The following is a 14,968-nucleotide window of genomic DNA, read 5'->3' on the forward strand; positions in this document are numbered from 1 at the left end:
CAAAGGCTCATTCTTACTGCCCATCTCATTGGGTATTTTTAGTGTGGGCTTACACCAATTTTTCTTAAATAATGTTATTTCCCCCCAAAAAATGTAGAAGTTGTCTAGTAATCGAAATGTGATGGGTAGGGCTAAAAAGAGTAAAGCAAAATGAGGGGCCCTAGCACAGCAGAAACCACCCCTATTTTAAAACAGCAGTGCTTTAACTTACTGGGCCATTAAGGCAGATTCGTAAATCTACAGTACCAAGACACCCCTCCATTATTTCCCCACACGCAGTCACAATCATGCATGCTTTTATGACTGATATTTCTGTTACCTCTGTGGTAAGTTAATTTTACTCAGTAAGGGATTTTACTCAATAAGGGATGACCATGTTGAAACTGCTTTTCAGTATTTGTAGTTTGTGTAGATTGAAACTAAACTGCTCATTGGTGTGAACATTTGCATCTTGTATCACTGCTATCATTCAATAATACAGCTATATTATTAATATGAAAGTGATACGGATGTAGCATGTGTGTCGGGATTTGTCGCTGTGCATAGTTCATGCATTACCATAACTATGCAAGTAATGTGAATCCATTGAAATTTCATTTTCAGCCAAATGTTTTGCTGTTAATGGGAAGCATGTCTATGTGTAACTCTGAATACAAACTTACTTGTACTGTGTACCACAACACAAGTCTGCTGAGTGGGAGAAATATTCGGTGCAATCAATTACATTTTCTGCTGCAGAAGGCACAAAAGACGGATTGTATTGTGTTTACCTCAGAAGATGGAAAAAATATTATCCATGTGTATTAAGATTGGTAAATGTTAAATTTGTATACTTTAGGCTATGGTTTGAGGATGATTTGGAGAAAAAAGACAATTGTGATAATTGTTGCCTAGTCATCATAAATTGTGACTTTTTTTCTCAGCCATTAGATACCGTGAAGGCTTCGCCTTAGGCTGCTTTCACACTACGTTTTTTTAACATGCATCCTGAACATTTTTTTAACACGCGTCCTGAACATTTTTTTAACACAAAAACGGATCCAGTGCAAATGCGTTTTCATTTCAATGCATTTGCAATGGACTCTCATCAACATGCGTTTACATGCGTGCGTTATAGTGAGGATCCAGTGACTTGAAGTTTTTTAACCTTTTTTCAAAAACGCTACTTGTAGCGTTTTTGAGCTGCGTCCAAATACTGTTTTTCACTGTATCCTGACTAAACAGCACTCAAACGCATGTGAACGCTGGCATGCTGATAGACAGGATCCTGCTTGTTCTACTGAGCATGCCCAGATACCAGCCTGGCGTGATCAGTCTCTTTCTCCCCCTCCCCCTCTCCCCCTCCCTCTCCCTCTCTCCCCCCTCTCTCTCTCCCCTGTCTAGAGCGGCGGACGCTGTTAACCAAGGTAAATCTCGGGTAACCAAGCAAAGCGCTTCGCTTAGTTACCCGATGTTTACCTTGGTTACGTGTGCAGGGAGCCGGCTTCTAGCAGCTGCGGTCGCTCGTAACCAAGGTAAATATCGGGTATCCAAGCAAAGCACTTTGCTTAGTTACCCGATGTTTACCTTGGTTACCAGCGTCCGCAGCTGTCAGATGCCGGCTCCCAATCTATCACGTTCAGTTCCCCTCACTCCCGATCACATGACTTAAATGCCCGCCCATAAACTTCAAGTGACAGGATCCTGCAAAATAACACATGCGTTTGCATGTGTTTTTCTTTGTAAAAACAGGATCCATTTTTACAGCAAAAAAACGTTCATGACGCATGTTAAAAAAACGTAGCGTGAAAGCAGCCTTAATCACACAAAACTCGTAGAAGAAAATTTCACTTCTTCATCACATGAAGGCCCATATACACATTAGACAAATATTGGCTGAACTCTCCGATATTGATGGGTTCAGTCAGATACTTGATTTCTGATCAAGCATGTCTGATTTTGCAGTGCCAAACACTTTGTTGTCTTTCTCGCCAGACATGTCCAGTGATGGCTCTCTCATGGAGAACACAGAAGTGTTTGACCAAACAAGCATTCCTTTGTATGGGAGAGGTGGCTGATATGACTGCCGGATGAACGAACACCAAATCATGTGTATGGCGGGCTTAATTGGCAGCTTGTTTACACAAGATGATTATCGGGAATGAGCGTTCCTAGTAATACTCATTCCCAATTACTGGCTAGTATAAATGGTTTCTTAGTCAAGATTTCATGTGTATGGGGAGGTGGGAGTGATAGTTACCTTTTACATATCCTGTTAAGCTAATGTGTTATACTGTCACTCATAGCTACACTAAAGGTGATCATACACATTAGATGAATAGCAGGCAAACCTGTGATTTCAGCGGAACCATCTAAAGTTAAGTGGGAGTGGTGGTCGGGATGAATGGCTGCCAGCCAAATGAGCTGTTAGCCCATGGCTATCTAATTTTATGGCCATTTTAAGGACTAAAGCACCTTTTCTCTGCCTTGAGCCTTCCATATAAAAGGCTAATACATTCCTATTTAGGGTCCAATACAACTGTGATCAAAAAGAGCAATACTAAGGCCATGTGCATTACGCGTAGGCCTTCCTTGGTGGCTATTAACTAGACAGCAATCCTTTGTGGGAGCTTTGCTTTGCATTGTTGGAGAATTAGCTCTGTATACTGGTCAACACAAAAAAAAAAATCGTTTATAAAAATAGCTCATACTTATTGCTACACCAAGAAGGAAAAGTAATGGAATTATGGAAATCACAGGTTAGATAGACATGTCAATGATATGAAAATGATGAAAAAACAGAAATACAATTTGTAAAATTTCTTGATTTAATCTGTATTGACTATGAATGCCACACACAGAAATACTTCCATGCTGTCAGTAATACATCAGCAACACTGTTCCCATTGGGGCTCAGCTCACAATCTACCTTACCTATCAGTTTATTTTTGGAGTGTGGGAGGAAACCAGAGTAAATAGAGGAAACCCATGCAAACACGGGAAGAACATAAAAACTCCTTGCAGATATTGTCTTTCGTGGGATATGAACCGAGGATCCCAGCGCTGCAATACTGCAGTGCTAACCACTGAGCCACCATGCCACCTAGTATGAGTAACATTTAGTGTACAGTATATAATGCCACCCCACCCCATTATTCCACAAGTAGCACTTGTGGCCTGTCTCTTGTGAAAGCCTCTTCATGGTGCTGCCACCGTGGTCTGAAGACCAATCGCTGGTTAATATTGCATTCAAGACAAAAGTGGGTCTCATTACTGAAGAGGATAGACCTCTATTCCAGCCTTCATTTCTGTCTTGCTTTGCACCATAATAGCATTTGAGACTGGTAGTGTAAGGTCAATGGAAGTCCTATAGCTTGACCTCTGGCTTGTAGCTTAATTTTATACAAATGCCTTCTAATGGCTTGTGTAGACTCTGTTTAATGCCTTAAGCCTTGGTCCCACTTATGTTTAATACGGATGAGTTCAATCCGATAAAACATTGGATTTTGTCTTCTCCGGCTGAATCGGCATGGGAAAAACACTGTAGCATGCTGCGTTTGGCTGCATATATCAGATCACACAAACCCATACAAGTCAGTGGGTGCCTGTGAAACATCAGACTGCACTCAGACGACATCAGAGTGCACTGTGATATTCACAGAAGTAGGCAATGGAGAAGATGGAGGGATTACTCTCTCCCTCTTTTCCGCACCTGTGTCCCGACTCTCGCATGCGAGAGAATCAGATCACAATGAATGACACCCGGCTCAGTTTAAGCCAAGTGTAATTAAGATATCATATCAAATGCTGTATGGTAATGAGAGCAAAACCGTAGGCTTGGTTTGTGATGTCCACGTTCACTTAAGGCCCAGTCACACTAAACAACTTACCAGCGATCCCAACAACAATACAACCTGATAGGGATTGCTGGTAAGTTGCTAGGAGGTCGCTGGTGAGATGTCACACTAAGCGACGCTCCAGCGATCCCACCAGCAACCTGACCTGGCAGGGATCGCTGGAGCGTCGCTACATGGGTTGCTGGTGAGCTGTCAAACAGGCAGATCTCACCAGCAACCAATGACCAGCCCCCAGCGCCGCGTGTAAGCGATGCTGCGCTTGGTAACTAAGGTAAATATCGGGTAACCAACCCGATATTTACCTTGGTTACCAGCGCACACTGCTTAGCGCTGGCTTCCTGCACACCTAGCCACAGTACACATCGGGTTAATTACCCAATGTGTACTCTGTTTCGTGTGCAGGCAGCAGGAAGCTGGCTTCTGCGGACGCTGGTAACCACGGTAAACATCGGGTAACCAAGAAGCCCTTACCTTGGTTACCCGATATGTACCTTCGTTACCAGCGTCCACCGCTCTCACACTGCCAGTGCCGGCTCCCTGTTCCCTGCACTTCTAGCCACAGTACACAGCGGATTAATTACCTAATGTGCACTGTGGCTACGTGTGCAGAGAGCAGGGAGCCGGCACTGACAGCGTGAGAGCGGCGGACACTGGTAACGAAGGTAAATATTGGGTAACCAAGGGAAGGGCTTCTTGGTTACCCGATATTTACATTGGTTACCAGCGTCCACAGAAGCCGGCTCCTGCTGCCTGCACATTTAGTTGTTGCTGTCTCGCTGTCACACACAGCGATCTGTGCTTCACAGCGGGAGAGCAACAACTAAAAAATGGCCCAGGACATTCAGCAACAACAACGACCTCCCAGCAGGGGCCAGGTTGTTGCTGGATGTCACACACAGCGACATCGCTAGCAACATCGCTGCTACGTCACAAAAGTTGTTCCTTAGAAGCGATGTTGCTAGCGATGTTGCTTAGTGTGACGTGGCCTTTACAGCAGAATGGATAAGTTGAGCAATCGTTGGTCCAGCAATGTCTCCAAAGTATCATAGGAGCTGTTTTTCAACGTGATAACCCCAGGTTGCATGTTGCTTATGCTACTGTGAGCAGCCTCTGTGGCATAATATTGTTGCTATGAACTGCAGCATCTCTGGACTTGTCTCTCATCGCGCACATCTGAGATGTTATTGGTCTACAATTGCAAAGTGAGCTGCCACCAGCGGATCTTGACGATTTGTTGCTCAAGTGCATTCAGCGTGACAGAACATTCCTCAGACAATCATTAATAACCTCAGTGATAGCATGCCAAGGCATGAGTGTGTATTTCTGTCTTTCATTCTTGATATAAAATATTAAAGTTAGATTAGTTGAAAATTTTGATTCCATTTTTCATAATTTGCATAGCATTAACATGTCTATCAGTCCTGTGATTTCCATAGTTCTACAAGTTTTCTTTCTTGGTGACTGTAAAGTAGCTTTTATTAGTTCTGTACAACCCCTTCATGTGCATCTCTGCAGACTTCCCTCTATTAGAACCTGCATTAATATACAGTACATGGTATACTGCACCTTTCATGTTTGCATTGCATCAAAATGTTTAGCTTGAGCTGAAGTTTATTATCAAGTTATTATTATAAACTTGTAAGATGTATTATCACTCACTACATACTGTTAATACAATCAGAGAAGAAGAAAGTGGTAAAACATAAAGCTTTATTCTGGAGGAAACATGAATCTGGGATATCCAGTCATTTCCTGTTCTCTAAACATTTTGATATAAACCAGCAGCCCTGGAAGGTGCTGACTATATGTACATTATGTACATTAGTATTCTTGTACTTTACACTTACTGGCAAGAAATGCTTCCTCCAAGATAAGGGGAAACTTTTTTTTTTAATTCTGTATGATTCTTAATTTAAGGTCAAATAAAGGGTTTGAAAACCCCTTCTGCTATTTTTTTTAAAGGGAACCTGTCACCTAAACTTGCAGATATCGAGTTAATCTGCATGTTAATAGCATTTGGAACCTGTCCAGCGACTGCACATTGACCCCACTGCCAGGGGGAAATAAACTTCATTCCTCCGGGCAGCATTCAAGTTTCGGGCTGGCACTGGGGTGAGTTCAGTTAGCGCTCTGTGGATAGAGAATGCTCCATTAACCGCGCCCCCGCATTGACTGACTGCCACTCAGCATTAATACGAACTGTCAATCAGTGCAGGAGGCGAGGTTACAGTTGCTGCTCTCCATACACAGAGAGATGACTAAACCCGCACCAGCGTCGCCCCCATGACTCAAACCTGAATGTTAAGGCTATGTGCGCACGTTGCGTAATTTCATGCGTTTACGCTACATATTGCACCTCAACATAAATGCATGTGTCCTGTGTCCCCAGCACAATCTATAAAGATTGTGCATAATCCATCCGCATGTTGCGTTTGAGAGCGCAGCGATTTGCATGCTGAAATTTTGATCCAAATCGCTGTTCTCAAAAAAGCAACATGTCACTTATTTTGTGCACTTTGCATGCTGCTCCTGCTTTGTCTATGGGAGAGGCAGCATCCCGAGTGCATGAAATCGGCATCTATTCTGCAAACACACTGCATCCATTACACAGTGTTTCTGCAGCGATTTCAAGCGCACATGCACTGCCAAATCTCTGCAGATTTTTCAGCATGGACAATACGCAATGTGCGCACATAGCCTAATAGTGTTTTTTTCACATGACAGGTTCTCTTTAATAGGTTGAAAATCATTTGATTTGGCAGGGAATTGGCTGTTTCACCCACAAATATGATTGGCTATTACAATTGCTGTGTAGATTTGGAGGTCAAACAGCTGATTACTAAGCAATCACTTGCTTTTACAGGGAAATAGTAAAAAATAAAGACAGCAGCTAATCGCCACTGCAGTTTTTTGGCACCATGGCCGCTCTGTTTGACCCTCACACATTATCCTGGCTACATGGTAGAAGCTTCACCCACCGGCGCCAGGTCAATGGCAACATGATTAATTACAATAAAGAAAATTTGTCACCGGGTTAAAAATGGCCATTTTTTGCTTCAATTTATTCCAGGTACTCCCTTGAGTATTTTTTTTTTTATACCACGAAAAGTCCGTCTTATTGTCCTTCACAATCAGAGCTCAGCTTTCATTTTGCAAAGTAGACCTAACATGTTGTATTAATACTTGCAATTTCGATGAAATGGTTAGTGTCATCTTGTTAATTGGGTGAAAATTCTTATAAAACCAAGCAACTTTGCAATCTACGTCTTATTAACAATCCTCCCCACTCTCAAGAACACAAAGCTTTTTAATTCTGATGTTACCACCCACTCATTGCCTAGGTTATCGGCCACCTCTGTAAACAAGTAAAATGTGTTAATATTTGAAGAACGTTAGAAATTGTTAATAAGTATGAGGGATGATCGAATACTTCAATTATTCAGCTTCGCAAATATTTTCCGAATACCTCGTTGCTATTCGACTATTCGCGAATATTCGATGCGCAATGTAAGTCTATGAGAAACCCAAATAACAACTATTCGGTACTATTCGGGCTTCCCATAGACTTACATTGCACATCGAATAGTCGAATAACGGCGAGGTATTCGGAAAATATTCGCGAAGCCGAATAATCAAAGTATTCGATCATCCCTATTAATAAGCAGTAAATTGCTAGATTTACAAGCACTATCCAAGAACTCCAATTTATTTATACTGTATATTTCCTTTAGAGATAAAAGAGCAACAGTATAATTCAGAACGCTGAAAAACATGGCCCCAGGATTGTTCTTTTATGGCAAAAAAAATACCCATATACAGTAAATATATAATTAATTATATGGAGAGACCTAAATCACACATTAGTCTCACATTTGTACACTGATATTATTCCTCTTCCCGCTAGCTTTGTACACTGTTTGACATCGTACTATTTCTTCAAGGCTGGGGCTATACAGCAATTTTGGCCACAACGCCTTTCACGTTGGTGTTGCAACTACATCAATTGTGAGAGTACTGAGACAATCAGTCACAAAAATTCTGAGATGGTTGGACTTCTTGTGTCTTGTTTTCATGGTCGCAGTACCCTCGGAGTTGCAATGAGACCCCACTCACTGCATGGCACTGTGATTTTGCAGTGACACCTTGCGGACCTTGATTGCGTGACCAAAGTTGCTTTGTAGCCCCAGCTTCTACGCACCACTGTATAGTGTAGGTCAGCCATGTTTTATGTGCATTCCATGATTTTCACATTTTCCTAAACCGCACTACATGCAAATAATGAATCAGCAGTACATGTAGCTAGTGTATTCATGCATCCAAATAGACTGTGTCATTATAATGTTTGTAACTCGTGACTTTCCAGTGTATTGTCTTTGCTTTTTGTCTGTTGTACATTGAATTTTCAATATTTAGCTCACTGTTTTCTCATTGATATTCATTACTTGCAGACATTGCCTTTAATATTGTGGTTCCCATTGTGTTTGTTGTCACATGCATTGTTCTTGTCATCCATCTGCCTAGTCGATGTTAAGTTTTTGTGCATGCTGTTTAAATGCTTTTATTTAATTGTTCTGTTTCTTCTCACAGTCTGGCAGCCAGATATGCAACTCAATCTAATCACAGTGGGATTGCAACAAGTCAAAAAAAGACTACTAGGTCAGTTAACGCCTGATTTATTGTGTGGTAGTGACGACCATGTATAATTGTGTCCTATTCCACAGACACATCAGAATCTAAGCAAATCCATTACCTAAGCTGAGCTGCCAGATAGCATTGTTCATAGTAACCAATCACGACCAGTGTGACTCTTCATCTATTACTGCCGCAGTCTACAAGCCCTGATTCATCAAGGAGTTTACAGCAAAATTCTTGAATAAAATCCACTTAAAATGTTGCAAAATGTTTGTGCATCTCAAAGTTGCGACTTTTGGTATTTTTACGACAGTCTTGGGGGTGGCGAGGCAAAACTGGCATAACAATGTTATCATAATTTACCCTACAAAAAGTGTCATAAATTACGCCAAGAATGTATTCCAACCCCTGGCTAAAGGAATATTTTTGGAGAAGGCACCATATTCATTAAGAGGTGCCCACCTCTTACTGAATTTGCTGCATATTGCTCCAGTGTGCCATTTTGAAGTATATACGACTTTAGTATTTTTTCATTATTGTTACACACATTTTCTCTATGTGCTGATAGCATTCACAATGATAACATATATTACCAAAACTTTAGTTCATCTCTAAACTTAACAATATGATATCTAGGAGAGGAACCTGCCTTATAAGTCAATGTCTGACCCTTTAACAAGCCTTGACATTTGACAAGAGATAAATGCCAAGTAGAAACTCCTTAAAGGGAATCTGTTAGGTGCCATATGATCCCAGAACCACGAGCAGTTCTGGGTACATAATGCTAATACCTACCTAACTATTCCAGCCTGTAGTAGCATAGATAAAGAGATCTTTAGAAAAAGTAATTCTAAAGATCTTTTATTATTTGCTAATGAGGCCAGTGACTGGTCACAATGGCGTTAGTCCCCTTGGCTAGTCAGCCCCTTTAGCATGTAAGCACGCCTCTGTGGGAATGCTAATGAATGTGCAGCATCAGAGGTATGGTCGATCTCACCGTTATGTGCTGCCACCGCGCCTGACGCTGGATTTCGGCTCACTGTGCATGATCAGAAGTCCCGGACTTCCAGTCCAGTCTTGCGTACTATGAAGCCGGGTGTACACATCCCTACTTCAAACTAGTGTAGTGCGTATGACTGGAAGTCCAGGGACATTCTGATCATACACACTGAGCCGAAAACCAGCGGAGGCAGCAGAGGTGAGAGCGATTATTCCTCTGATGCTGCATATTCAATAGCATGTTAGCATGCCCCTGTGGGCGTACTACATGCTAAAGGGGCCAATTAGCCAAGGGAACCAATGCCCTTGCAACTAATCCCTGCGCTCATTTGTATATGATAAAAGATCTTTAGAAATACTTTTTCTAAAGATCTCTTTATTTATACTACTAGATACAGGGATGGTTAGGGAGGGATTATAAATATGTACCCAGAGCTGCTCGTGGTACTGGGTGCATACTACACCTGACAGGTTCACTTTAATGATATGTGCGCATGCTGAGTTTTTGGTGCACACATTTTCTCCACCAAAAATGTATTGTTTTTTTTGTGAAATCAATGGCTGGTAGAGCTAAAAAATGCAGGAAACAAATGTACCAACAATTGACATGCTGCCGATGTTTTCTACACCCAAAACTTCAAGGAAAAAAGAAGCAATCTGCCCCTAGACTTCAGAATTCCCATAGACTTTTCTGGGATAAGAAGAGATGCAGATTTGGGCAACAAACTTGCACAATAAACTGCAACAAGTCTGTGTAAAAAAACTCAGCGTGCGCACACAGGCTTACAAACAGGATTTAATTTTGATCATAATCTCCAGTTAAAACTATGTGATGGTTTATATTAAAGGGGTCTATGGTTTCAGAAAACTCCTATCCCCCAGCAGGGAGCAGCAGGCGAGATTTGTCACTGGATGCTTGGGAGTAAAGGACTTGAACTGCTTCCCCGGGGACTGAAAACCTCCTTAGTGAACGGTGTTAATTGAGGCATATAACATCGAGTGTCTGGCTTTAAAGAAAAAAATTCTAAAACTTTGTACTAAACCTTTGTTAAAATATATGCCCTCAAGCTGAGATCAGTATAATTTGTCTGATAAATGAACGCAATGAGAAGAAAAGTAATTAATATAATGATATTCTCATTCAGACCTCTAAGTAAAGCTATATGGAGATACACCCTTAGGGACCCCTGACTTCTTAATGTTCTTTTATTTCTTTTGCTGCTGGGTCTTTTAATTCCAGTGTAGTATGACTGGTCGATATTCAGTTACATGTTATTATCTGTCATAGAATGACAAAGCAGTGGTTTGCAAGATCAGGAGAACATAAAATTACATTGGTAAGGCTCTGGTTACTGTATCTGTCATTTAGTGCTATTAATCACCAAGATGTATCCGTTCCAAAAAGTTACTAAGCGCACATCAGAGATGAAATCTGTAAGAGGAAGCTAATGCACTAACAACTTTTTCCTATGAAGAACTTCTGAAAGTGTTAAGGATTTTGCTTCAGTGAACCTCCAAAGGCAGATCGCCTCCCATCTGTGACTGGTAACGTGAAAGTGTTTGATAGCTGTAAACTACTCATGGCTGTCATGGTCTGGGGAGGAGATGACTTCTTGGATTAAGAATGGATATGTTGTAAGTGCATATATGGTTTATCACTGAGCACTATCTACAGTCTGGCCTTTCACAACTACCATAGTCCATCTTCATAAATATATTAGTGTATTAAACCATGTGTCTGTCACACTCTAGGTGGCTGTTAATTGTTAAAAAGAACCTGTCACTGGTTATACATACAATGGGGAAAATAAGTATTTGATACACTGTCGATTTTGCAACTTTTCTCACCTAGAAAGAATGGAGAGGTCTGTAATTTTTATCGTAGGTACACTTCAACTGTGGCAGTCAGAATAAAAAAAAAATCTAGAAAATGACATTTTATTATTTTTAAATAATTAATTTGCATTGTATTGCATGAAATAAGTATTTGATACAGTAGAAAAACAGAGCTTAATATTTGGTACATAAACCTTTGTTTTCAATTACAAAGGTCAAACGGTTCCTGTAGTTCATGACCAAGTTTGCACACATTGCAGCAGGGATTTTAGCCCACTCCTCCATACAGATCTTCTCTAGATCTTTAAGGTGTCTGGGCTGTTGCGAGCAACATTGAGTTTCAGATCCCTCCAAATATTTTCTACTGGGTTCAGGTCTGGAGACTGACTAGACCACTCCAGGACTATGAAATTCTTTGTACGGAACCACACTTTAGTTGCCCTGGCTGTGTGTTTCGGGTCATTGTCATGCTGGAAGATCCATCCACGACCCATCTTAAATGCTCTTAGTGATGGAAGTAGGTTGCAGGCGAACATATCGCGATACATGACCCCATCCATCCTCCCTTCAATACGGCGCTCTCATCCTGTGGCCTTTATAGAATATCACCCCCAAAATATGATGTTTCCAACCCCCATGTTTCATGGTTGGGATGACATGACCTTCTCCCATGCATCCTCTGAATCGTCCAAATGGTCATTGGTGAACTTCAAACGGACCTAGACATTTGCTAGTGTGAGCAGGGGGACCTTGTGTGCCCTGCAAGACTTTAATTCATGACGGCGTAGTGTGTTACTAACTGTAATCTTCAAGACTGTGGTCGCAGCTCTATTCAAGTCATTGACCATGTCCTCCCGTGTAGTTGTGGACTGATTCCTGACCTTTCTCAGAATCATCCTTACCACACAAGGTAAGATCTTGCATGGAGACCCAGACCAAGTAAGATTGACAGTCATCTTGTGTTTCTTCCATTTTCTAAAAATTGTGCCAACAGTTTTTGCCTTCTCACCAAGCTGCTTGCCTATAGTCCTGTAGCACATCCCAGTCTTGTACAGGTCTATAATTTTGTCCCTGGTATCCTTAGGCGGCTCTTTGGTCTTGGCCATGGAGGAGAAGTTGGAGTATGATTAAATGTGTGGACAGGTGTCTTTTATACAGGTAATGGTTTCAAATAGGTGCAATTAATACAGGTAATGAGTGCAGAGTAGGAGGGAAAAGAAAAAATAACAGGTCTGTGAGAGCCAGAATTCTTGCTGGTTGGAAGGTGATTAAATATTTATTTCATGGTATGAAATGCAAATTAATTATTTAAAAATCTTACAATGTGATTTTCTGTTTGTTTTCTTTTTTTTATTATGTCACAGTTGAAGTATAGCTACAATAAAAATAAAAGACTTCATTCTTTGTAGGTGGGAAAACTTGCAAAATCGGCAGAGTATGAAATACTTATTTTCCCCACTGTATGTTTTTGGGTTTTTTTTAACTGCTGTATATTCTGTTCTCCTGACTATGGGATTGTGATTTTTTTTTATTCCTGTACCTCTCTTTTCCTGAGATGACCCCTTTTTCCCTGTATATAAATTTAGTCTTGTGGTTCGCATGAAGACTCCAAAAGAGGAGTTGAGGGCCACGGTCACTTGGCTAAATAGACTACTTTTCTGGAAAAATAGGGCTAAATTTCATGACTGATCATGAGCAAGAACAAAAGAAAAATAATGTTTAGGAGAACAGTGTCATTTACACTAAACAAAACAAATATTTATGGCCATGGACAGTTTTTATTTACGGTACGTAGGTTTATTTATTGTGGGCAGTTGATCAGCATAGTTTGCCTAAATCTACTAAAAAGGACTAAAATCACTAAATAAGAACATTACAATGGAATTTCTCCCTCTGAGAACCAACACACATCTCCTTTCTGATGTTGAGGTCTCCATGAACTGTTGGCATGTATCTTTAAACAAGACTGGCAATCCGTTAACATATCCGTTCTCCATAGAAAAACGGATCCAGCAGAAATCATTTTGCCAATGGATTCTGCAGGATCCATTCTAACGGATGGTTACTGGACATGAGAATTCAGCCTTATACATTTTTTCTTGTTCAGGACACATATTAACACTAGAAGTCCTCATTTAACATTTCTACCATTGGAACCCTATGGAGCTCGAAATTCCTGGGACTTCTAGTATTAAAACAGCGCTAATTCTAATTTTAGTTAAACTCTGTTTATTATTAACTGTTACTGTGACCCATACATTTGCACAATTGATTGGAACTGGTTTAGGTATGTAGCTCCAGTCAATCATTACATGGCATTCATTCAGTTGGAGAACAGACCAGGAGTCACACAGCTTTACATCAGGTACATGAGTATTACTATTTCTACTACTTGAAAATACTTTATATTTTGCTATACTGGTCATATTCATTGTGAAAATGACACATTTTACAGTACACGCTAGTGTGATTTGCATAGTGTATAAAAGCCTATTGCTTTTTCAATATTTAATTCCAATAATAAATTATAATTTACATATATAAATACATACTAAAAATGTCAAAAGAAGCCAACATGTAATATACCTATCCTATATATTCATTTGTGTTCCTGTGCTGTTGAAGCTGTAGGTTCTGCTTTTTTTGCGGGATGAATTTTAATTTTAAATGACATCATCCATTTTATCATACGATGTGATGGTAAGCGGGAACAAAAATACTGAAATTCTGCAATTGTTTTTTGTTTTTTTATATACAGCATTCATTTTACCATAACACTAGATCATTATGGTTATGTAGGTACCAAACATGTAGTTTTCCTTTTCTTTAAGTGGTGAAAAAAAATTCTGAATTTTTTAATAAATTATCTTGCTTGTGTTCCAACTTATTGAGAGCCGTAACGTTTTCAATTACTGGGATATGGAGCTGTGTGAGGACTTGTTTCTGTCTCCCTGAGCTGATGTTTCTACTGCTATTCATTTTGGATGCTTTGATCACCTGTTAATACATTTTTTTCGGTTGTTGCAGTGACTAGAAAACGGCAATTCTGGTGTTTTAATTTTTTTTCTCCTTATACTGTTTACTGATCTAATTAATATATTTTATATTTTAATAGATCACACTTTTACAAATGCAGTGACACCAAATATGTATTTGGTGTTTTATTTCTTAATTTTTAATATGGTAAAATGGGGGTGATTTAAACTTTTATACTTTTTTTTTTACATTTTATCAAACATTTTTTTTCTACTTTGTACTGCATTTAATATTTCTCTCAGGGGACTTGAATCTGCAATGGTCTGACCACTTTGTGTATATACAGCAACGCCGCAGCTGTACATAGCAGAAATCAAAGTCTCCTATGTTTGCCAATGGTCCACGGGCTGGTTTTCATAGGAATACTGTGATGACAAACACAGGGTCTTCAGCTGAACCCTGGCTGTCATGACAATTCATTGGTGGCCTGCAATTTTGTCACGGGCTCACTGACAAGAGGTCAGAACAGCATGTTTCCCTGCCAACACGCATTAAATGCTGCTGTCAGCAATAGACGGCAGCAATAAACAGGTTAACAACTATTCGAGGCAAATGAAGGCTTCATGATTCATTGATTGAGCCTTCATCTGCAGGGAAAGAAGTGGGCTCAGTGTGTGAGCCCACATCAA

General features: G+C 40.3%; 1 protein-coding gene across 10 annotated transcripts in view; it reads left to right on the plus strand.

Annotated features, from left to right (window-relative positions):
- Positions 1-14,968, plus strand: part of NAV3 (neuron navigator 3) — a 1,060,193-nt gene that overhangs the window by 790,843 nt on the left and 254,382 nt on the right. For 9 of the 10 annotated variants that reach the window (XM_075344930.1, XM_075344922.1, XM_075344924.1 and 6 more), the window contains one exon: positions 8,424-8,492. The exons of the other annotated variant lie outside the window; for it this stretch is intronic. In XM_075344930.1, coding sequence (XP_075201045.1) covers positions 8,424-8,492 — 69 coding nt within the window. The remainder of the gene's footprint in view (positions 1-8,423; positions 8,493-14,968) is intronic. 10 annotated transcript variants of the gene reach the window in all.

Source organism: Anomaloglossus baeobatrachus, chromosome 4, assembly GCF_048569485.1.
Source record: "Anomaloglossus baeobatrachus isolate aAnoBae1 chromosome 4, aAnoBae1.hap1, whole genome shotgun sequence".
NCBI lineage: Eukaryota > Metazoa > Chordata > Amphibia > Anura > Aromobatidae > Anomaloglossus > Anomaloglossus baeobatrachus.